This window comes from Oncorhynchus mykiss, chromosome 14, assembly GCF_013265735.2.
Source record: "Oncorhynchus mykiss isolate Arlee chromosome 14, USDA_OmykA_1.1, whole genome shotgun sequence".
Lineage (NCBI taxonomy): Eukaryota > Metazoa > Chordata > Actinopteri > Salmoniformes > Salmonidae > Oncorhynchus > Oncorhynchus mykiss.
Genome location: NC_048578.1, coordinates 19,142,559 through 19,165,229, shown reverse-complemented (window position 1 = coordinate 19,165,229; position 22,671 = coordinate 19,142,559). Strand labels below are relative to the sequence as shown.

Genomic DNA, 22,671 nt, shown 5'->3' with positions numbered 1-22,671 from the left:
TGCGCCACTCGGGAGGCAGAATACTTGCTTTTTTAAACACACTTCTGTTTTCCTGAACCATGAATTGGGCCTGACTGTCATTATCTCAATAAACACAATGAATAATAACACATCCAATGCAAGTACCCAGATATTTCTACAGTATCTCAAACACAAGCAGAACAGATGCAGGGGAAAGCTGGGGGAAATGATTTTCCATTAACATTGACTTATTTAACATTCCTCCAACTCTGAAATATAAACATGCTGTAGATAACCCATGTTTGCTCAGTCAAGTACATACCGACATGTCACTTTAAAATCCCAGAAAATATTTTGAGGTGTGCAGCTCTTGATTTAGTTTAGAGTTTGCACTTTTGGGACTATTCTATATGTGCATTGTTGTATTGCTACTCTATTGTACCGGGAAACCTAAATGACAAAGTATTTGATGTGTATCAGATCCAGGTCTGGTGAGGTGGTTGAGAAGTGGTTTAGTCCTTGTGAGTTACTGTAGATGCAGTCTCAATCCACCTGACAGGTTCTTCCAGTAAATGGAACTTAAGGTTGGAATGGGATTGTGGGGCCGTGGGTGAAATAAAGTCTCTGATGTCTGAAACCCCCAATTATAGCCTATTTAGGGAAATTCTAGGCTGAAATTCAAACGGGTGGTAAAAGATCTCTATTGGATCCCTCATTGTCACAACAGTCTCTCTTTCTGTCTCTCTTGTCCATGTGTTAGTGTTGTAATGTATCATCCGTATACTACGTTGTAAAAACACCAGAATGCATTAGGTCATGATCCCCCATTTGGTTGACTGCTGCTGAAATAGGACACTTTATTTGGACAGCCGTGTAGTACAATTAGGCCATCCCCACACACTACACTGCTGTTGTTGAGGGGTGGGGTAGAGAAGTGTCAATGCCCATAACATCTTCATAGCCCACGGTATCTTTACAGCACTGTCCATTCTTAGAGGTCAGAAAACAAGACATCTTTGGTAAGATACCTTTTAGTTTTTTTCTATTCATATTGCAATGTTTTTGTGAATTATATGAGACAAGACAGAAAATCATGAGTATATTTAATATAAAAAAATGTGTATTTGATATCCTATGCTCAATTAATTTTACTTATGAATTACCATATTTTTCTACAAAATTTGAAGAACATCTGTAGGTGGACATTTGTGACCATGATGATTTAACAACCTGTTATGCTTACACGATTGCTTTTTCAGATTTTACCAATTCTACTTAGTCTCATCAACAAGTTATATCTCATGGTAAGTGTTTTTGTTTGCTTACTGTTGTGTTAGTTCAAAGTATTGCAAATACATCAGTAAAATGGACCACACAAGTTCAGGTTGACTTGGGATCATTATCCAATGATGGCCACTTTTGGCCAGGGTTCTTCAGTAGCTACCTAATGTACCAATGGCCACTTTTGGCCAGCGTTCGTCATTAGCTACATAATTGGCCAGGTTTCTCCAGTAGCTACATAATGTATCGATCAGTGGAGGCTGCTGAGGGGAGGACGGCTCATAATAATAACTGGAACGGAGCAAATAGAATGGCATCAAACCATGTGTTTAATGTATTTGATACCATTACCACGAGCCCGTCCTCCACAATTAAGGAACACCAACCTCTTGTGGCAACGATGGCTACTTTTGGCCAGGGTTCTCCAGTAGCTAGATAATGTACTGATGGCCACTTTTGGCCAGGGTTCCTCAGTAGCTACATGTAGGCCACTTTTGGACAGGGTTCTTCAGTAGCTAGCTACGTAATGTACTGGCCAGGGATCTTCAGTAGCTAGCTACATAATGTACTGGCCAGGGTTCTTCAGTAGCTTGCTACATAATGTACTGGCCAGGGTTCTCCAGTAGCTAGCTACATAATGTACTGGCCAGGGTTCTTCAGTAGCTACATGAAGGCCACTTTTGGACAGGGTTCTTCAGTAGCTAGCTACGTAATGTACTGGCCAGGGTTCTTCAGTAGCGAATGACAGTACTGGCAAGGGGTCTTCAGTAGCTCTTCAGTAACTAGCTACATAATGTACTGGCCAGGGTTCTTCAGTAGCTAGCTACATCATGTACTGGCCAGGGTTCTTCAGTAGCTACACGAAGGCCACTTTTGGACAGGGTTCTTCAGTAGCTAGCTACGTAATGTACTGGCCAGGGTTCTTCAGTAGCTAGTGACAGTACTGGCAAGGGGTCTTCAGTAGCTCTTCAGTAGCTAGCTACATAATGTACTGGCCAGGGTTCTTCATTAAAAGGGCAATATGACAGCAAACAGCTTCCCTGCTGTGGCATCAAGTATTAACTTGTTCATCCAGTTCACTTCTTTGATTTGTTTGTAGAGGTCTTCTTCAGCTCGTTATGAATATTTCTAACTATTTGATTAGATGATTAAAAAGACAGAGGTCCACTTACATATAATAGTGGTTAATTTGCATAGTGTTGTAATACCATAAGCATGGTAACATGGATAGGGTGGGTCTAACACCACCCACCTAGAACAGGGTTTCATCAGGGGAGACCTAACTTGAAAACCCCTAAGTAGTCAGGTAGACTATGTAACTGATGGGGCTCTAGCTCAGAATATTAATGTCCACCCTCAGTCCAATCCCTATACATAAATGTAAATGTAAACATTGTGTCGGAAACTTGAAATAAATCAGACAGACAGACATGGTCTCTTTTGGTTGGTGTGACTCGTAATGGGTTTCAGCCGTTGAGTAAATACAGCCAAATGCAATCAATCAAGCAGTGGATTGTCCCATAGGCCTATTTGCATTGGTTGATTACTGTTTGTGCAGATTGCCTCTCAAGTCAGAAGACAGTTGACACTGGTAGTAGAGTGGAGTAGTCATCACCTCTTAATCAAGGAACAGGAGGGGTCAGCTGTAAATACAAATAGCAGATGCATTGAGTTATACATGAATCACTGATTATTTGTATTATTCACCAGAATGATGTTAAGGGAGATCTTTTTTTAATACTTAGGACAGTAGTCAGTCAACGTTTCTCTTCTTCTGGCAATTCTACAAATGTAATTTAATGCATCCTTTCTCAAACCTTTGAGGTCATTATGACCCATGTGAACTTGAGTGTAGATGCATAGATGCAGTAAAGAGGTCACTAGAATGCAGACCGTGGGGAATAGAAGAAGGATGCAGGATTGGTGCACATTCAACAAATCTGATCTAACAAAGTGGATATTCGTCAAATCCGTCATGATTGATGTATTATAACAGGCCCAGTGTGGTTACTAAAGTCCGATTTGGATACATTTGGCTCATAACATTTAGAAGTAGTCCCTTTTCAGGTTTAGAAGAAGTGACTTCTAAATGCTAACTCCCATTCATATAAGATGGTAGCATAGCTAGCATAGAGAAATCGGTGGTGGTAGTAAAAGTTGTTTTTAACTGTAATGCAGTTGATTGGTGATGACGAAATTAACATGTATTGGTTGACATCCATACAAGCGTTACACTCCAATTTTTACCTCAACATCGTGTGAAATATACAAATAAACAATAGCCTAAATCTAGGCTAATGTTGCTGGGAGGCAATGAGGATATTCGGGATCTTTCCCCCACGGAATCTTTCCCTCACGTGTTTCCATGGCATTTCCATTGTTTTGGTCGAGTTCCATTGACCTCTTTACCGCATCTATGGGACATTGTCTCAGATCATAATCAAATGAAGATTGTCTTCCCATTAGCTTTCATTTCTTCAAAATAATATGAATCCATCATCCTCCTCAAATTTGAAGTCACCAACTGCCACTAAAGTAGTCTTCACCCCCCTCTATCTATTCACCCACGGACTTGTAAATCCAGTTGCTCCCTTATATCAACATCTTTAATGATTAAACATAGTAGAAGAATTGAACACCTTGTGCTAATAGCCTTTCATTTGACCTGTAATGCTACAGCAAAGGACAATTGCATTCTCAAAATGTTTTCTTTAACTAGGCAAGTCTGTTAAGAACAAATTATTATTTATAATGATGGCCTACTCCGGCCAAACCCTAATCCGGACGATGCTGGGCCAATTGTACACCACCCTATGGGACTCCCAATCACGACAGGTTGTGATGCAGCCTGGAATCGAACCAGGGTCTATGTATCAGAATTGAACGTTCAGTTGATTCAAATGGTGTCTTTTTTTTGATCAGCACATACCAGTATACTCTTGGTACTTAGACAAAGGAATGCACAACAAAGCAAATTGTGAGGACAGAGCTTTGCTGAAGAGAGGGGAAGAATAATTTTCTCAAATCTCACACCTGTGCTGACATCCGACTGAGTCAAAGGTTGAAAGAGATGTTATATTGCTTTTCTCCTCAAATTATATTTTCCTCAAAGATGAAACCAAGGAGAATTTAGAGAACTATGACTCGCCATGACACAGGCTAGTGCTATCAAAGTGAGTTTGTATGTGTTTACTTCTGCGAAGCATTGATTGCTAACATGTATGAACACAGATTGCATTACAGTAGCCTAACCATCTGGGAGGGACTGATTAAAGTACAGAGTGTCTATGAAGAACTTCTCATCTTGAGAAGAACCTTCTGAAAAAGTTTCAGTTTCACAGAAGAGGATAGCATGGAGACAGAGCTGCATAACATCCCAATAGAATCGCCCTTCTGATGCCAAGATTTCACCTCTGCAACCAAACTTGCTAGCTAGATTATAATTTGATTGTGCAAAACATTTTCTCCCATGTCTGTCCCATAATGACACATTTTTAGGAAATGCAGGCAATCTATTCTGTTCCCACTGTCCATCATTTGTTTTTCATTTCCCACAGGCTTCCTACAGAGGCAGTGTGAAAGACTTTGTCAACTGCAATGCCAAGCAGGATGCTGAGCTCTTACACAAGGCCATGAAAGGCATAGGTAAGTTAGATGCACTTAAAGTTATAAATATAAAAATACAGCATAAGCCTAAAAAGCAGACACTTTTTAAAGCCTTTTACAGTACAGTGAGAGTAAACATATTAGTATGTGGCCCCAAAGGGAATTGAACTCATAAACCTGGGGTTTCTATCTCCACGCTCTTTCCAACTGAGCCACAGATATAAACTCTACCAGAGAAACTGCAGTGGAATATGTATTTATACTGTAAACATTTTTTGTATTAAGCTGTATTTACAGAGTATTTATTCCTTAATTACACCTTTTTTGCTTAGAAAAATGTAATTAGCTGTGCAAAGTGTCAGGCTGCTACTATAACGACCTGTACTTAAATATATTGTACAATACTTTATTTCCCCAGGCATAATGCCACTGTAATGGTATGTTTTTATGGAACTTCTTACTCTCCCTTTCAACTTTGTTTCCCTCTCAAATGACCTGGAATTCATCACAGCAGTACATATAGATATATTGTAGGATCTTAATTTGAGCCCGTTTGCTACAGCAGGTTAATAATCCTGCAGCAACAGGAAATTTGAATTATTATGTGGATTATAATTAATGGCCCTTTTTTTAGGGGTCAATATATTTTTATTTAGGGCAAATCAAGTCTGGACATTAGACTTTAGAACATTAAAAATAAAAAAATACACTACAAGTTTTAATGTTCTGCCTTGCAGGACAAATCTCAACAAAATAGTAATCAAATTAAGATCTTACATCTGTAATGACCACCATAACGACAATTTCCTCCATATGTCATTGGTTTAAACCAATTGTCCCAGTGTTGTGATTCATTCGATGGCCTTGAACCCAAAAGACACAATGTTGTACAGAGGAAGTAAACTGGAAGATGATCGTAAAATGGAGGCATGTCTGTGAATTATAGCTTGACTTATAGTTGGAGCGCAAAATCAATCTGAACTCTGATCTTTTAACCAGATAACATTATAAGCGGTGACTTGCTTTATGGCATAATTAAGTCTGGATAACAAATCTATTTCAACGTTGCCCAGGATCTGCCGTGAATTGTCTCAGCCCTGATATTATTTTGCTGTATCCCAGAGGTATTGATGCCTTTTAAAAGTATTGGTATTGATTGTTTGTGTGTTGGTCCATTTGTCTCATCATTTCCCTGGTGAGAATAGGTCTAAATGTTGATCTAGTGCTTATTAAAGGGACGGTTCATCCTCCAGATGAAATTACATGGTGCTAATCTAATTGAGGCCTGTAGATTTCCTTGAATACATATAGCGTGGTCCAGGCCAACATAGTTTGTCCATGTTTGTTGTTGCCTTTCAAACCACAATGACCAAACTATCTTTATGGAATATAGACTCAGCTCAACATAGGGCATGGAAATCACTGATAAATGTAGATTTTGGGGTGATTCATCCCTTTATTGTTGTAAACACAAACGGAATTTCTTTACTTGGTTCACTACATAAACAATGTGTAAACTAACTAGTTATTCCAAACTGGTAGGGGTGGCTTTGTTTTAATGAGTTCTGCAATTCATGATCAAGACATGTTCTCAAGTCACTGATTTAAGATTAATTACTGTAAGTTTGTCATCATGTTTGACAGGCACTTATGAGGACACCATTCTCATGCTCTTGGCATCGCGCAGCAACAATCAACGGCAGGAAATTAAGGTGGAGTACAAGAAGGCCCACGGAAAGGTGAGACAGGAAGCTTACAGGTCTGATTGAAGCCTATAGGTCATGTCACCAACCCCATCACTCATCAGCCAAAACAAGGGTCACCTAAGGGAAAACAGTATGCCATTTTTTCTACTGTTACTGAATAAGAGTAGAGCATATGCACACCCAATTGCCTTGTGCAGGGTATCCAAGTATGAATTTCAATGAGAAGAATCCATCCACATACTGCCAAAATGCTTTACTGTTATTCTCAGATATGGGGTTTATTCGTAGGGGCAGACTGGCATGACGGTATTGCCATTGCGCAGATGTCACGTAGCTAGCAGCACTGGGACTGGGAGAGGTTTGTGACTTATCCGTAATGAATAGCATCTGTCCAATACCTACAGTATAGGCCCTCATGAGAGTTCTGAAATATTATCCACCCACACATGCCATAAGTTGCTTTACCTGCAACCCACCTACCTACCCAACCACAATCTCTCCATCCACACATATCCCTCCTCCCCCTCTTTCTCCTTGTCAGTCTCACTTTCAAATGGTTCTTTATTCATCCAACCGTGTCTCTCGCACTCTCTTTCTCTGGCCTCTGCCTGTTCAGATCGGCACTTCAAAAATACCCAAATCTATGATAAATGGCCGATAAAAATCCATTCCGATGTACACTTCTGTGAGTAATGTGTATAATTGTCTGGTGGTTTAGCATAAGAGAAAAGCCAACAATAAATGTAGTTTTCAGGGTGTCTGATAACTCTCGCTCTCTCTCCAGTATACTGTATGTATTAGGAACGACTAAACTCATGTTTTTTATTGTCAATACTAATAAATGAACTCTCGCTCATAAACCAAGCGTTTTACACTTCTATGTGCATGTTATCAAAACACCCGTTAATCATTCAAATGCATTGATTGAGGTAAGGATTTATGCTCTGTTATTCTTTGTGTTTTAATTTTACTTTAAACAAACACTTCTTCCATTGTCAAAGTTATCAGAATATTAATCATGCAAAATTGTAAGAATTTTTATAAATTGATTGAGGTAAGGAATTCACCTTAAATATTTTTTGGTTTGTTTTTTTAAAGATCCAAATCAAACACTTATTCCATTTTTCAAAGTTAAAGAATTATAGACTATTATATCCTCAGGGTCTTGTGAATAATTCAAATGTATTAATTGAGTAAGAGATTTTGGCTCTATTTGTCTAAAGCAAGCACTTCTTCCATTGTCTAAGTTATCTTAATATTGACTTTATTTTTCCACAGGATCTTGTGAGTGCTTTAAAGTCGGAGCTGGGAGGCTTGTTCGAGACGCTCGTTGTGGCGTTGATGACGCCTCCCATTTCCTATGACGCCTCTCAACTCCATAAAGCACTCAAGGTAAAGTACAGCAATGTATAGTCTATGTTTGGTTATGGCTCCAATAATAAGCCATGTATTGTGCAGCCAAACGTGAGTCTACATAGAATGAAGGTAAAGTACAGTTTAAGGTATGTGGAATTAGGAATCGTATGGTATTTTTACCATGAGGTACAGTATGTGCAGGATATTGGTCATGTGTCTAGATTATTTCAGGTGAACATTAACATGCTCCATCAGATAATGGTCTTAAACCTAGCTCTCCTGAAATATGTTCTTCTTTCCCTGCAGAAAGCCAGTCCATTATAGGCTACACTAATGAAGTGTAATATGTGTGGCCATGTTTTTCATCTTCCATTGAGCCCTGTTAGGTTTGTCCAAAACTGATTGAGTACTATGGTACTGCTAGGCTTTGGCAGGGTCAGGGGTTAAAGGAAAACTCCACCCCAAAACAATCTTTTGGTATTTCTTTCATTAGTCCATTGTTGATATAGTCCCAAAATGTTTTGCATATCAGTGGTCAAGTTTTCAAGATATATAACATTCAAAATACAGAAATAAAGCTGGTGTGATGCATTTTACATAAAAATTGACAGTCAAGTGGATGAGTTTGGCACTGTGTTGTGAGCATACTCTGCCCAGGCGAGAAACTTGCTCCAGTTGCTAGCCTTGGTGGACGAAACAGCTCCTGGTTGGCCCTCTACATTTGCCCATTTGACTGTGGGTGGAACCTCAAGGAGAGATTCACCGACACCCCCAACAGGGAGCAAAAGGCTTTCCACTACTGTGCAACGAACTGGGCCCACAATCCAAGACAATGTCCTGGGGAAGTCTGTGTAGTCGAAAGACGTGTAATCATGAGATCAGCTGTCTCCTTCAGGCAACTTGGGTAGACAATGAAATGGGCTGCCTTGGTGAACCGATCATGACCACCAGGATAGTGGTAAGCCCTTGGGATGGAGGTAACCCTGTGATAAAGTCTACGGACAGGTGGGATCAGGGCTGACTGTGTATGGGCAGAGGTTGGAGCAGCCCAGCAGGTCGCTGTCGTGAGGACTTGCATTGGGCACAGGTGGAACAGGCCGCAACAAAGGATCTCACATCCTCAATCATGTTGAGCCACCAGAATCTCTGCCTCAGGAACTCTAGTGTCCGATTAACCCCTGGATGCCCAGTTAATTTAGAGGAGTGTCCCCATTGTAGCGCTTGAGAACGGGCTGATCACAGAACATAAAGTCTGTTGGTGGGACCCCCGCCGGGCTCAGGTTCTCGGGTCTGGGCTTGTCATACCGTGGTCTCTATACTCCATAACATGGGAGCCACAATGCGGGAGCTGGGGATGATGGGCTTGGAGTCCCTCTCCTCATTAGATACATCGTGTTGGCCGGACAGGGCATCTGCTTTCTGATTCTTGGATCTTGGGTGATAGGCTAGAGTTAAAAAACAGAGTCCACCTAGCCTGGCAAGTGTTCAACCTCCTGGTTTCTTGAATGGAGACCAAGTTCTTATGGTCCATCCATATCACGAAAGGATGATATGCCCTATCTAACCAGCGTCTCCACCCCTCAACGACCCACTTGACTGCCAAGAGCTCCCAGTTGCCTACATCGTAGTTGCGTTCTGCTGGCGAGAACCGCTTGGAAAGAAAGGCACATGGGTGCGTTATCTTGTCCCCCTCGTTCCGCTATGAAAGGACCGCCCCTGCTCCGGTGTACGAGGTGTCCACCTCTACAACGAAGGGACGAGTAGGATCAGGAGGAACGAGGATGAGTCTGGAGGTGAAATGTCCCTTGAGCTCCATGAATGCCCTGTCAGCCTCAGGGGTCCAGCCAAAACAGGTCTGGGACAAGCGGGTTAGGGCCGTGAGAGGAGCTGCAAAATGACCGCCCAGTTATAGCTGATTTTAAATCCATAATAATACATATATTATCACCTAATGTTGTGTAAGATGTTTTAATCAACTTAAGTTCTTGTGAACATTACAATTGCTATTTATGGTCCGTAGGCCTCATTGACCTGAGCTCATACAACTCGTTTTTGGGTTTAAAAAAAGAAGCATGATGTATGGATTATATTGAATCAAAAAACAAAAGCTCAGATGAAACATGTTGTGCTATTTATCACAGACTACTTTGCGTTAAAGCTTAACTCTCTCCTCCTCACCAGTGTCATGATCAAAGATATGATCAAGAGCCTCACAAACAGTATATCGTTTGGTCATGGTGCTGCCACAGAATGAATTGTGAGCAAGGCCTTAAAAAGGTTTTATATACTAGAGCTGCGAGAAAAGATCTATATATTATTGAAACAATGTTGCGATTGTCTGTGAGAATGCCAACAGGTGTGGTTCCCGTGGGGGAAAGATTCTATTGGGGAAAGGTTCCCATGGGCGTTTCCATGGATGCCAAGAAGGGGAGTGAGGTGTGTGTGTGTGTGCTCAAACACACATTCATGTGGGGTCTGGGAGAGGATGTGTGTCCATCTGATGAATGGGCATGTGCCTGAACACAATTGTATACACTAATTGTTGTCTCACCCATTCATTTCTAATGACCGGTCATTTTTGACCGGGAACACCACAGGTGTACAAAAGTTAAATAAAACACCCAAAATGTCATGAAAATCATCAAAATGTATTTTGTGTGTTCAGATGCCCTCTGTGGACAAAGTCATGGAACCTTATGACAATCAGATTAAATTAACTACATTTTTCAGAGAGAAAACTTGTAAATCGTTCCAATTCGACCGGGACACAGCAGGAGGGTTAACTATTGAATCAACACTAGAAATGTTACACTTAACAATCAACACTATTTAACACTGACCAATTTGCTGTGTGCTATGAAAAGGACACATCTGCAGGCTTCCATATGTTTCAAGAACCTTTTAGAATTCTTAAGAACCGTAGATGCCACATCAAGAACCCCACAAGAACTCAAAGGTTCTTTATCGGGCAAGAGTTCTCCAAGGAACCTTAAGAGCTGAGGGAGAACCATTTAAGAACCTTCATTTGTTTCAGTGTAGGGCAAAAGCATGTATGTGCATGTTAGTGGCTTTCTCACAGCTACATAAGGGCTGTTTTTGTAAGGTCACTATCCTTCTTTGTTCATTCTGGTTACACTGTCCTGCATCAGCTCAGTGTTTCTCACATTAGCGGTGGCTCTGATGGCTCAGTTGATAGGAGCACGGCCCTTGCTACACCAGAAACGTGGATTTGGATCCTGCATGGAGAGTGTGTAGGTGATATGGAATTCACAACATTTCTCCACTGGTGCTGGGCCAGAAAAGACTGATCGTTTTAAAAACCCACACACATACATTCACTACCACTCAAAAGTTTGAGGTCACTTAGAAATGTCCTTGTTTTTAAAAGAAAATCAAATTTTTTGTCCATTAAAATAACATCAAATTGATCAGAAATACAGTGTAGACATTCTTAAGGTTGTAAATGACTATTATAGCTGGAAACGGCTGATTTTTAATGGAATATTTACATAAGCATATAGAGGCCCATTATCAGCAACCATCAACCCTGTGTTCCAATGGCATGTTGTGTTAGCTAATCAAAGTTTATAATTTTAAAAGGCTAATTGATCATTAGAAAACCCTTTTTGCAATTATATTAGCACAGGTGAAAACTGTTGTGCTGATTAATGAAGAAATAAAACTGGCCTTCTTTTGACTAGTTGAGTATCTGAAGCATAAACATTTGTGGGTTCGATTATGGGCTCAAAATGGTCAGAAACAAATAACTTTCTTCTGAAACTCGTCAGATTATTCTTGTTCTGAGAAATGAAGGCTATTCCATGCGAGAAATTGCCAAGAAACTGAAGATCTTGTACAACACTGTGTACTACTCCCTTCACAGAACAGCGCATACTGGCTCTAACCAGAATAGAAAGAGGAGTGGGAGACCAAGGTGCACAACTGAGCAAGAGGACAAGTACATAAGAGTGTCTAGTTTGAGAAACAGACACAAGTCCTCAACTGGCAGCTTCTTTAAATAGTACCCGCAAAACACCAGTCTCAACGTCAACAGTGAAGAGATGTCTCCGGGATGCTGGCCTTCTAGGCAGAGTTCTTCTGTTCAGTCGGTGTTATTTTGCCCATCTTAATCTTTTCTTTTTATTGGCCAGTCTGAGATATGGTTTTTCTTTGACCCTCTGCCTAGATGGCCAGCATCCCGGTTTGCCAGTTTGCGCTGTTCTGTGAAGTGAGCAGTGCACAGCATTGTACGAGATTGAATGATTTCTTGTCAATTTCTCACATGTAATAGCCTTCACTTCTCGGAACAAGAATAGACTGACGAGTTTCAGAAGAAAGTACTTTGTTTCTGGCCATTTTGAGCCTGTAATCGAACCCACAACTGCTGATGCTCCAGATACACAACTAGTCTAAAGAAGGCCAGTTTTACAGCTTCTTTAATCAGTACAATGGTTTTCAGCTTTTTAAAATGAGAAACTTGGATTAGCTAACACAACGTGCCATTAGAACACAGGAGTGATGGTTGCTGGTAATGGACCTCTGTACCCTGCGTGTAGATATTCCATTTAAAAAAATTGTCAGTTTCCAGCTACAATAGTCATTTACAACATTAACAACATCTAAACTGTATTTCTGATCAATTTGATGTTCTTTTATTAATGGACAGAATGTTTTATTTTCTTTCAAAAACAAGGAAATGTGTAAGTGACCCCAAACTTTTGAAAGGTAGTGTATATAGTGTGAATAGTGCACTAATTGAGAAGGTGAAGCAGCATATATCATGTACAGGCTTGTCTTTTTGAATCATTCAGACTGTTTCATGTCCACGTATACTCACTGGTTGTTACAGAATGGCCAGCCAGGTATTGAGTGGGCTTGTCTGAGAGTCTCTGATTGTTGTTCCCTAGGGGGTGGGGACGGATGACGACGTGCTGATTGAGATCCTGGCGTCTAGGACCTGCGCTCAGATTAAAGACATTGTCAAAGTCTACAAGAAAGGTAAGAGGTTAAGTGTGTCATGACACATTCATAACATATCCCACTGGGCAAAAACTGGTTGAATCAACATTGTTTCCATGTAATTTCAACAGAAAAATCTACGTGGAAAACTGGGTTTTAAAAGTCAAGGGAATTTCGTATTTTTAACCTGGGCAATATTTTTTGTTGATTTCACGTTGAATTTAAATCAAAACTAAACGTTCAACTGAAGTATGTGTCCAGTGGGATTCATTCAACCTCTACAGGAAAGAGCTTAGTTTCCTCATATAAGAGCACAAGGTGAGACCCAGATACTGACATGGAAGGCAGATGGTTTGAGTCTTTGATATTTATTACATCCAAAAGGAGTAGGCAAGAGAATGGTCGTGGACAGGCAAAAGGTCAAAACCAGTTCAGAGTCCAGGAGGTACAGTGTGGCAGGCAGGGTCAAGGTCAGGGCAGGCAGAATGGTCATGCGGGAGGGTAAAGAGAATAGAAAAGGCAGGAGCACGGGAAAACACGCTGGTTGACTTGAAACATACAAGACGAACTGGCACAGAGAGACAGGAAACACAGGGATAAATACACCAGGATTAACAAGCGACACCTGAAATGGATGGAGACAATAACAAGGACAGGTGAAACTGATCAGGGTGTGACAGTACCCCCCCACCCCCCACCACTGCTTTCACCTTTCCAGGATCCATCTGGACATTACCCTCAGTGATGACATATCCCAGAAAGGGGATTGTAGAGCGGTGGAACTCACACTTCTCGGCTTTCTGGAACAATTGGTCCTCCAGGAGGCGCTGAAGGATCTGCCTGACATGAAGAACATGTTCTTGGGCCGACTGGGAAAAAAACAGGATGTCGTCAAGGTAGACGAACACAAAACGGTTGAGCATGTCCCGGAGCACATCATTTACCAAAGCCTGGAAGACAGCTTGAGACAGGTGAGACCAAACAGCATGACCTGGTACTCATAATGTCCGCTGCCTGTGTTGAAGGCTGTTTTCCACTCATCCCCTTCGCGTATCCGAACCAGGTGGTTGGCATTCTGAAGGTCCAGCCTGGAAAAAATGGTGGCCCCGTGGAGAGGTTGAAAAGAGAGGAGAGGAGTGGTAGGGGGTACCAATTTTTAACCGTAATGTCATTCAGTCCCCAGTAGTCAATGCACCAAGAAAAACCCTGCGCCGGCAGGAGTTGCATACGGACGGACGGCCCCAGTAGCCAGAGACTGACATGAAGAACATGTACTCTATGTACTCCTCCATAGCCTTGGTCTCTGGCCCAGATAGAGAACATAGCTGACCCCAAGGTGGGTTGTGGTGTGGTGTGGTGTGGTGCCTGGGAGATCAATGGCACAATCATAATGACGGGGCGGGGGAAGGGAAGTAGCACGTGCCTTACTGAACATTTCAAGGAGGTCATGGTATTCAGTAGTAATGGCAGAAACATCCAAAGCCTTGCTAACGTCCTGAGGAAGACATCTCGGGCAAGGCTGTGCAGTTGAAGACAGTGGGAATGGCAAAATGGGCTCCAACCCAGGATGGAGCTTGTGGTCCAGTCAATAAGAGGGTTGTGTTTTTGGAGCCATGAAAATCCCAAGACAACCAGAACATGGGGAGATGCAATGAGGAGGAACTGTGTGGTCTCACTGTGGTTACCTGAAACCCGTATATGAACGGGCACAGTACTATGGGTGACTCTACCTATTGAGCAGCCGTCCAGTACCCTAGCATCCATGGGAACCGTGAGAGGCTGAGTGGGAATACCAAGCTCAGAAACAATAGTAGCATCCATAAAACGTTCATCAGGCCCAGAGTCAATGAGCACTCGGAAAGACTTAGATTGGTCTCCCCACAGCAAAAGCACAAAAAAAAAAGGTGTGTGGGTGATGGGAATTAAGCAACTCCCAGTCTGGCTCACCAGAGTACTTGTACCCACTAGAGACAAGGGTTTCCTAACAGGGCAGATAGCTATATAATGTCCTACCCCTCCACAGTACAGACAACAGTTTGAACTCAGCCTCCGTGAGCTTTCCCCTACCGATAACCTAGCTCTTCCCAATTGCATAGGCTCAGGATTATCCAACTCACCTGTCGTTGATGATTCACGATGGAGCACGGGTGGCTTCGGATCCGCTCGGAAAAACTGCCTTCGGGAACTTACGGATTCTTTTGAAGATGAGCGAGCCAGAGCGGATGAACGAGTGTGCCCGAGACCAGACCTCTCACTCCTGCATTCCCTTTTTTTCACAGTCCATCAAATAAAATTCCACATTCCACATGTTACATCCAATCTCCATAACCTGGATACCCTCCTGCTTCTACTTTCAAATGCTGGATCGGTGCCTTCCCTAGAGCTAAAGCGGTGACAGGTAGACTCTCAGAATGCAGATTGGCTCGGTGAATAGCAAGATTACGCAGATGGAGATGGCAGCTTTGCTTCTAGTCCTTAGGAAACTGTGCAGTATTTGTTTTTTTATGTATTATTTCTTATATTGTTATCCCAGAAAACCTTAAGTGTTATTACATACAGCCGGGAAGAACTATTGGATATCAGAGAGACGTCAACTTACGAGCACAAACAGCACTATGACCAGGAATACGACTTTCCCAAAGCGGATCCTTTGTCTACACCTCCCAGGGCATTTGAACTGATTCCAGAGGCGGGGGTGTATGTTTCATGATTAACAACTCAAAGTGTAATTGTAACAACATACAATAACTCAAATCCTTTTGTTCACCTGACCTAGAATTCCGTACAATCAAATGCCAACCGTATTATCTTCCAAGAGAACTCTCTTCAGATATCGTCACAGCCTTGTATATTCCTCCGCAAGCGGATACCAAGACAGCCATCAAGGAACTTCACTGGACTTTATTCAAATTGGAAACCATATATCCCGAGGCTGCATTTATTGTAGCTGGGGATTTTAACAAAGCTAATTTGAGAACAAGGCTACCTAAATTCTATCAGCATACTGTTTGTAGTACACGAGCGAGTAATAGGCTCAATCACTGCTACTCTAACATCCGCAATGGATACAAGGCCCTCCCCCGCCTTCCTTTTGGAAAATCTGACCGTGACTCCATCTTGTTGCTCCCCTTCTATAGGCAGAAACTAAAACAGGAAGTGCCCGTGCTTAGGTCTATCCAACACTGGTCTGACCAATCGGATTCCACGCGTCACGATTGCTTCGATCACGTGGACTGGGATATGTTCCGGGTAGCCTCAGACAATAACAATTGACGTATACACTGACTCGGTGAGCGAGTTTATAAGGAAGAGTATCGGATATGTTGTACCCACTGTGACAATTAAAACTTTCCCTAACCAGAAAACCGAGGACTGATGCCAGCATGCACGCAAAACTGAATGCACATACCACCGCATTTAATCATGGCAAGGCGACTGGAAACATGGTCGAATACAAACAGTGTAGTTGTGGAATTCGTTAGATAATAGGTTTTGTTGTGGAATTGTTAGATATTACCTGTTAGACACTGTCGGATCTAGAAGCATAAGCATTTCGCTACACTCGCAATGGCATCTGCTAACCATGTGTATGTGACCAATAAAATGTGATTTTGATTTGAATGCAATATGGCCACCGGTTCCACATATTGCGGAACCTTGCTTTGAATCTGAATGTCTGTTTGTTGCACTCATTCGTATTCTAGATGTTTCTCTCGCTGGGCTATGAGAGCAGTCTGACACCTTGCTTCAAACCAATAGCATTGAAGGATGAAGGAAAGTTATATGGCCTTGGTCTAGGATAGACAGGATTACCATGCATTGTTGACCACCAATGTAAACCAATGGTAGGTCTGTGCTCACCCCTGACTAGTTTCATACATTTGTTCACTCTGAACTATGCCTCTTAATTTAGAGCTGTACAATCAAACAATCTTCCTGCAGGGCATCCCGTCAAAATGTGTTCACCTCACTGCTGATCAACCCCTAGAACTTAAAATAAACACTATATCAACTGCATCAAGTATCCAGTCTATTTTCAAGAGTACGTTCCTAGTCCTGCATCTTCAGCCAATAGACACAGCAACGGTCTAGCACAACAGCCTGGTCCCAGATCTGTTTGTGCTGCCTCCTATGGTCATTGTCACGCCATTGTCACAGCACAAACAGATTTGAACCAGGCTAATGGCACAATAGGCCAAGGATTAGAGCCACCCTGGCCATCTGAGATGGACACCGGAGAAGGCGGATCCATCCGTTACCCTGCTAATCAAATCTCCCTGGCGGAGACCTTCAGCTAAACAGAGCACGTCCAATCTGGGTCGATTGCTGCCATTAGCAACCATTGTCAGATATAAGTGTAAACAATTTTCTGTCTTTCCCTTCTCCCTCTTCTCGTCTTTCTCAGAGTGCGGTGGGAAGCTGGAGAAAGATATCACCGGTGACACCTCGGGCAACTTCCAAAAGCTTCTAATAATGCTTCTGCAGGTAAACGAAGAGAGAAGGAGGGATAAGAGAGATACAGTATTCCCTGTCTGATAATGGGAGTGCTTTGGTGATATCCTTATAAAGTCATGGGTGGTTCACGAAAGGTGAGGATGGAGTGAGAAGGAATGAGGAGGGAAGGGTACGTACAGTAAGAATATCATTGTCCTCTGGGTCTTGGTAACCTAACCCACCAGGTTGCCAGGTTGAGAGGGACTCAGCAAAGATTAGGTCATGAAGGGTAGACATCACTCTACTCCCATGATGCACTAACCTTTTCCCCTCTGTTATTTTTTCTTCCCCTTTGCTCCTCTGTTCTTTTGTGTAGAGGAGTAATGATGAAGGGGTGGATGACAACAGGATTGAGAAAGATGCAATGGTAACAGAACCCAATGAGTGGGGGGATGATCGCTAAGTGCTATAGGGCAAGAAATTACATTTTGTCTTCAGTGCTCAAATGTTAACATGCTCAGGATATGGCTCCAAACCATTACCATACAGTAGGCCTAAAGGACAAAGCAAGCTTCAAGTGTATCATAGTGCTCGCTGATAAATGATCGATATTAAAAATGGATTTAGTACATTTTCTTCCTGGAATGGAAAATCCCATGGATTTTAAAGCTAAAAAAATGTTGTTGTTTTTTTTTCTTTTCATACTTGGATCAACATTGTAGGCTATAGTACATTTAATGATTATACACATGCATATATAATACAGGTCCACTGAAGGGTCCCTTGCCTTTGACATCCACTTCATTGAGCATGGCCTTATCATATTCAGTGAAACCAGTGACTAAACTAGAATATTTGCATTTCTTCATAGATCATTGATCAAGCTATGTTATACTGCAACTAGTGAAGGTTGTGTTAAACAGTTGATAGTATAAGACATTCTGAACACCAAAGACAGGATTTGAGGCAAACACCTGCATGCCACAATTGTAATAACATTGCTCAGTGTGCTATAATAAACTGTTATCAGTGGGGTACTTGTATTTGAGTGTGTGTTTCAGGAACTGATTGCTGCTGGCAAGGGGAAGGTTGGCACAGACGAAGAGAAATTCATCAACATCCTGGGCAATAGGAGCCATGAACACCTTCGACTAGGTGTGTGTGTGCCATTTCGTTCAATCATTAAAACAGAATTGCATTCTGCACTTTTATTATAACATCAAATAACATCAAATTCTCATATGTATCTTGTTTTTCATTGCAAGTGTTTGACGCCTACAAGAAGGTGTCTGGCAATGATATTGAGGACAGCATTGAGGGCGCGACTACTGGAAACCTGGAGAACTTAATGCTGGCAGTTGGTAAGACTCTACAATGATGACAAGTAACAGCAGTAAAGTAAAAAAAAAGATTAGAAAAAAATGTACAAAACTAAAATGTAACACAATTAAAGAATGACATTTCTGTATTGCATTTTGACAAATCAAACCTAAACCACCTATCAGTCAATACATCTTGTACGTATTCCATAAATGCTTTATTTTGAAACATGAATTAATCATTTGGGAATGTCATCTTTCCTTTCCATAGTGAAGTGTGCTAAGAGTGTCCCAGCCTACTTTGCAGAGTCCCTCTACAGGTCTATGAGGGTATGGTCTTTGTGTTGTCATCTATCATTCCATGGAGGATTTACCAGAAAGTTTCAATTACCAACGCATGTCTCCAAAAAGGCTTTCAGAGGTTTGGTTTAGGTATTTGTAATTGTGATGTCCATTGTTTCTTTGTTAGCGTGCTGGCACTGATGACCAGACTCTAATGAGAATCATGGTGTCCAGGGGTGAGACAGACATGCTGGACATCAGAGCCTGCTTTAAGAAGATGTATGGGGCCTCTCTTTACACTACCATCCAGGTACAGTGGGCTAGTCTCTCCTCTATCCAGTCTGGTACAATAGGCTAGTCTCCCTTTTAACTATTCAGGCACAATGGTCTAGTCTCTCCCCTAACTGTTTGCATATAGATTAGTTTTCAGGTACAGTGGACTAGTCTTTCCTCTAACCAGGTACAGTGCACTAGTCTCATCTTCACCACCTAACAACTAACCCTAATAATCTACTTCTATACTCAGCTACCACCTATCAAATGACACTAGAGAGTAGTGGAGGCTTCTGAAGGGACTACGCTCATAATAATTGCTGAAGTGGAGTCAATGGAGTGGGATCAACCACATGAGCCGTCCTCCCCTCAGCAGCCTCCACTGATAGAGAGTCATTAGATAGATTTGTGTTGCAGCCAATACACTGGGAAATCACCTGAGTGACAAGTCTATTATTCCAGCTGCCTCAATATTCCAATATTCCTCAATTATTCCAGCTGCTCCCTACATATTCTAGCAAGTGGGCCATTGTGACAAGCTGTTACTCTCCTGAGTCTCCTACTAGGTTTTTAGCTCATCAGTATCTGGATAGGAAGAATAAAATACCTGGTTTCAGCCCTGTTAACATGGGAGATGACGATACCGCACTATAGGCAGAATGATGAGGGCGTACTAGAGACTGGTGTAGTGCCAAATGGATAGGACCAGTACAAACATGCAACCTCCTGTCATGCATCCTTATTTCCAACCCCGCCATCTACAGCATACATCATCCATTACTAACACTGTATTATTCATGACTCAGCATAACATGCTGTCTGACTTGGAAGTAATGAGCAGCCTTTCTCTCTGACTTGGTAGTAATGAGCAGCCTTCCTCTCTGACTTGGTAGTAATGAGCAGCCTTCCTCTCTGACTTGGTAGTAATGAGCAGCCTTCCTCTCTGACTTGGTAGTAATGAGCAGCCTTCCTCTCTGACTTGGTAGTAATGAGCAGCCTTCCTCTCTGACTTGGTAGTAATGAGCAGCCTTCCTCTCTGACTTGGTAGTAATGAGCAGCCTTCCTCTCTGACTTGGTAGTAATGAGCAGCCTTCCTCTCTGACTTGGTAGTAATGAGCAGCCTTCCTCTCTGACTTGCGTCAGGTTGACATTGTGCGGTATGACGGTCCATTTCTACAACTGATGTAGATATTTGTTTACACCGCCATTGTGAAGACACTGCGCAATGGTTTTGTAACCCTTTTTTTTTGCAGACTAACTCTCTGTTGTATCACACAAATATCTGTCAGATGTGTTGTACATCAGCTGTACAACCTGAGTATACAAGACCTACGTAATTCATAGGCTGATTATCTGCTTGGTAGTGCTGACAACACCTTTAATGCCAGTTTGTGTTTATTTTTTTACTTATTCCCAGGAGGACACCACTGGGGACTACGGAAAGGCCTTGCTCTATCTTTGTGGAGGAAATGACTGAGGACTTTTTGATGATGTGGTACTGTATGATGATGCGTGATGGCGCCACAATGAGCTACACCTGATACTCTGTCCGTCAATTATAATTAATTAATGTTAGATTTGATCTTCTGTTCGACGATTGGCTTAAGTTACCACTTCATTGTACTGGCTATGTATCTTGATTGTCCACATTCAACACATACTGAACTCAACACTGTGTGCCCTCTTTTCTCCCATATTGTTCAAATATTCCTTTATTTGACTCTTATGGTCATGTGAAGCAAACTATGTTTTGTTTTGGTAAACATGTCTAATTTCAAGGAATAATGTGAGTAATATTGCTATATCCATTTGTTTTTGTTATTTCCTTTGTTACCTAAATCAACACGCTATCTTATTCTATCTTGATTAATGCCTTTATGTGTCTGTGAGTTCGAAGTATAAAGTTACTGTTCATTTATTAAAAGGTTCATGTCTACTATTATGTTTCACTCATTAATAACATATGAAGTTGTGAATTGCAATAGGAGTGGGCTGATAAAGGTATCAGTCACCTCTAATATGAGTAGATCTACATGACATAGTAACTCATGTCATATCTAATAGGCCAAGTTTAGTCTGTAGTTTACAGGTCATCCAATCGAATGGCCGTGGAGTCTTTAGTGATGTTGATATTCTACCACTAGATGGGAGAAACAGCCAAAACAAGCAGGGAGTTCATATCTAGTGGACTTCCCTATTGACACCACAGTAGTTGTAGCATGAACTGTTGTTAGGTTGTAACATGTACTGAAGTTAGGTTGTAACATGTACTGTAGGTAGGTTGTAACATTTAGGTCTGTTGTAAAATGTACTGTACTTATATTGTAACATGTAGTTAGGTTGTAACATTTACTGTAGTTAGTTTGTAACATGCAGTTAGGTTGTAACATCTATTGTAGTTATGTTGTTGTAACATGTACTGTAGTTAGGTTGTAACATGTACTGTAGTCAGGTTGTAACGCGTAGGTCTGTTGTAAAGTGTACTGTACTTATATTATAACATGTAGCTAGGTTGTAACATGTACTGAGGTTGTAATGAATACTGTAGTTAGGTTGTAACATGAAGTTAGGTTGTAATGTATACTGTAGTTAGGTTGTAACATGTACTGAGGTTGTAATGTATACTGTAGTTAGGTTGTAACATGAAGTTAGGTTGTAATGTATACTGTAGTTAGGTTGTAACATGAAGTTAGGTTGTAATGTATACTGTAGTTAGGTTGTAACATGAAGTTAGGTTGTAATGTATACTGTAGTTAGGTTGTAACATGAAGTTAGGTTGTAATGTATACTGTAGTTAGGTTGTAACATGAAGTTAGGTTGTAATGTATACTGTAGTTAGGTTGTAACATGAAGTTAGGTTGTAATGTATACTGTAGTTAGGTTGTAACATGAAGTTAGGTTGTAATGTATACTGTAGTTAGGTTGTAACATGAAGTTAGGTTGTAATGTATACTGTAGTTAGCTTGTAACATGAAGTTAGGTTGTAATGTATACTGTAGTTAGGTTGTAACATGAAGTTAGGTTGTAATGTATACTGTAGTTAGGTTCTAACATGTACTGTAGTTAGGTTGTATCATGTTGTTAGGTTGTAACATTGTAGCATGTACTGTAGTTAGTACCATGTAGTTACGTTGTAGCATTACTGTAGTTACATTGTAACATGTTGTTATGGTTGTAACATGTACTGAGGTTGTAACATATTCTGTAGTTAGGTTTTAAAATGTAGTTACATTGTAACATGCACTGTAGTTACGTTGTAACATGTAATTTAGTTATGTTGTAACATTTAGTTAGATTGTAACATGTACTGGGGCTGTAACATGTAGTTAGGTTGTAACACATACTGTAGTTAGGTTGTAGCAAATACTGTAGTTAGGTTGCAACACATGCTGTAGTTAGGTTGCAACACATTCTGTAGTCAGGTTGCAATACATACTATAGTTAGGTTGGAACATCTAATTGTTAGGTTGTAACATGTAATGTAGTTAGGTTGC

The 22,671-nt window shown here is 41.2% G+C and overlaps 1 protein-coding gene across 1 annotated transcript; it reads left to right on the top strand.

Annotated features, from left to right (window-relative positions):
* Positions 1 to 885: 885 nt before the first annotated feature.
* On the top strand, positions 886 to 21,100 carry LOC110487747 (annexin A5-like). The gene is made up of 13 exons (XM_036943659.1): positions 886 to 980; positions 1,221 to 1,265; positions 4,800 to 4,887; positions 6,493 to 6,587; positions 7,833 to 7,946; positions 12,818 to 12,908; positions 17,275 to 17,354; positions 17,680 to 17,730; positions 18,365 to 18,458; positions 18,569 to 18,664; positions 18,894 to 18,952; positions 19,092 to 19,214; positions 20,595 to 21,100. Exons 2-13 carry the CDS (start codon positions 1,263 to 1,265, stop codon positions 20,652 to 20,654), a joined length of 954 nt encoding a protein of 317 aa, XP_036799554.1. The 5' UTR covers positions 886 to 980; positions 1,221 to 1,262; the 3' UTR covers positions 20,655 to 21,100.
* Positions 21,101 to 22,671: the final 1,571 nt, after the last annotated feature.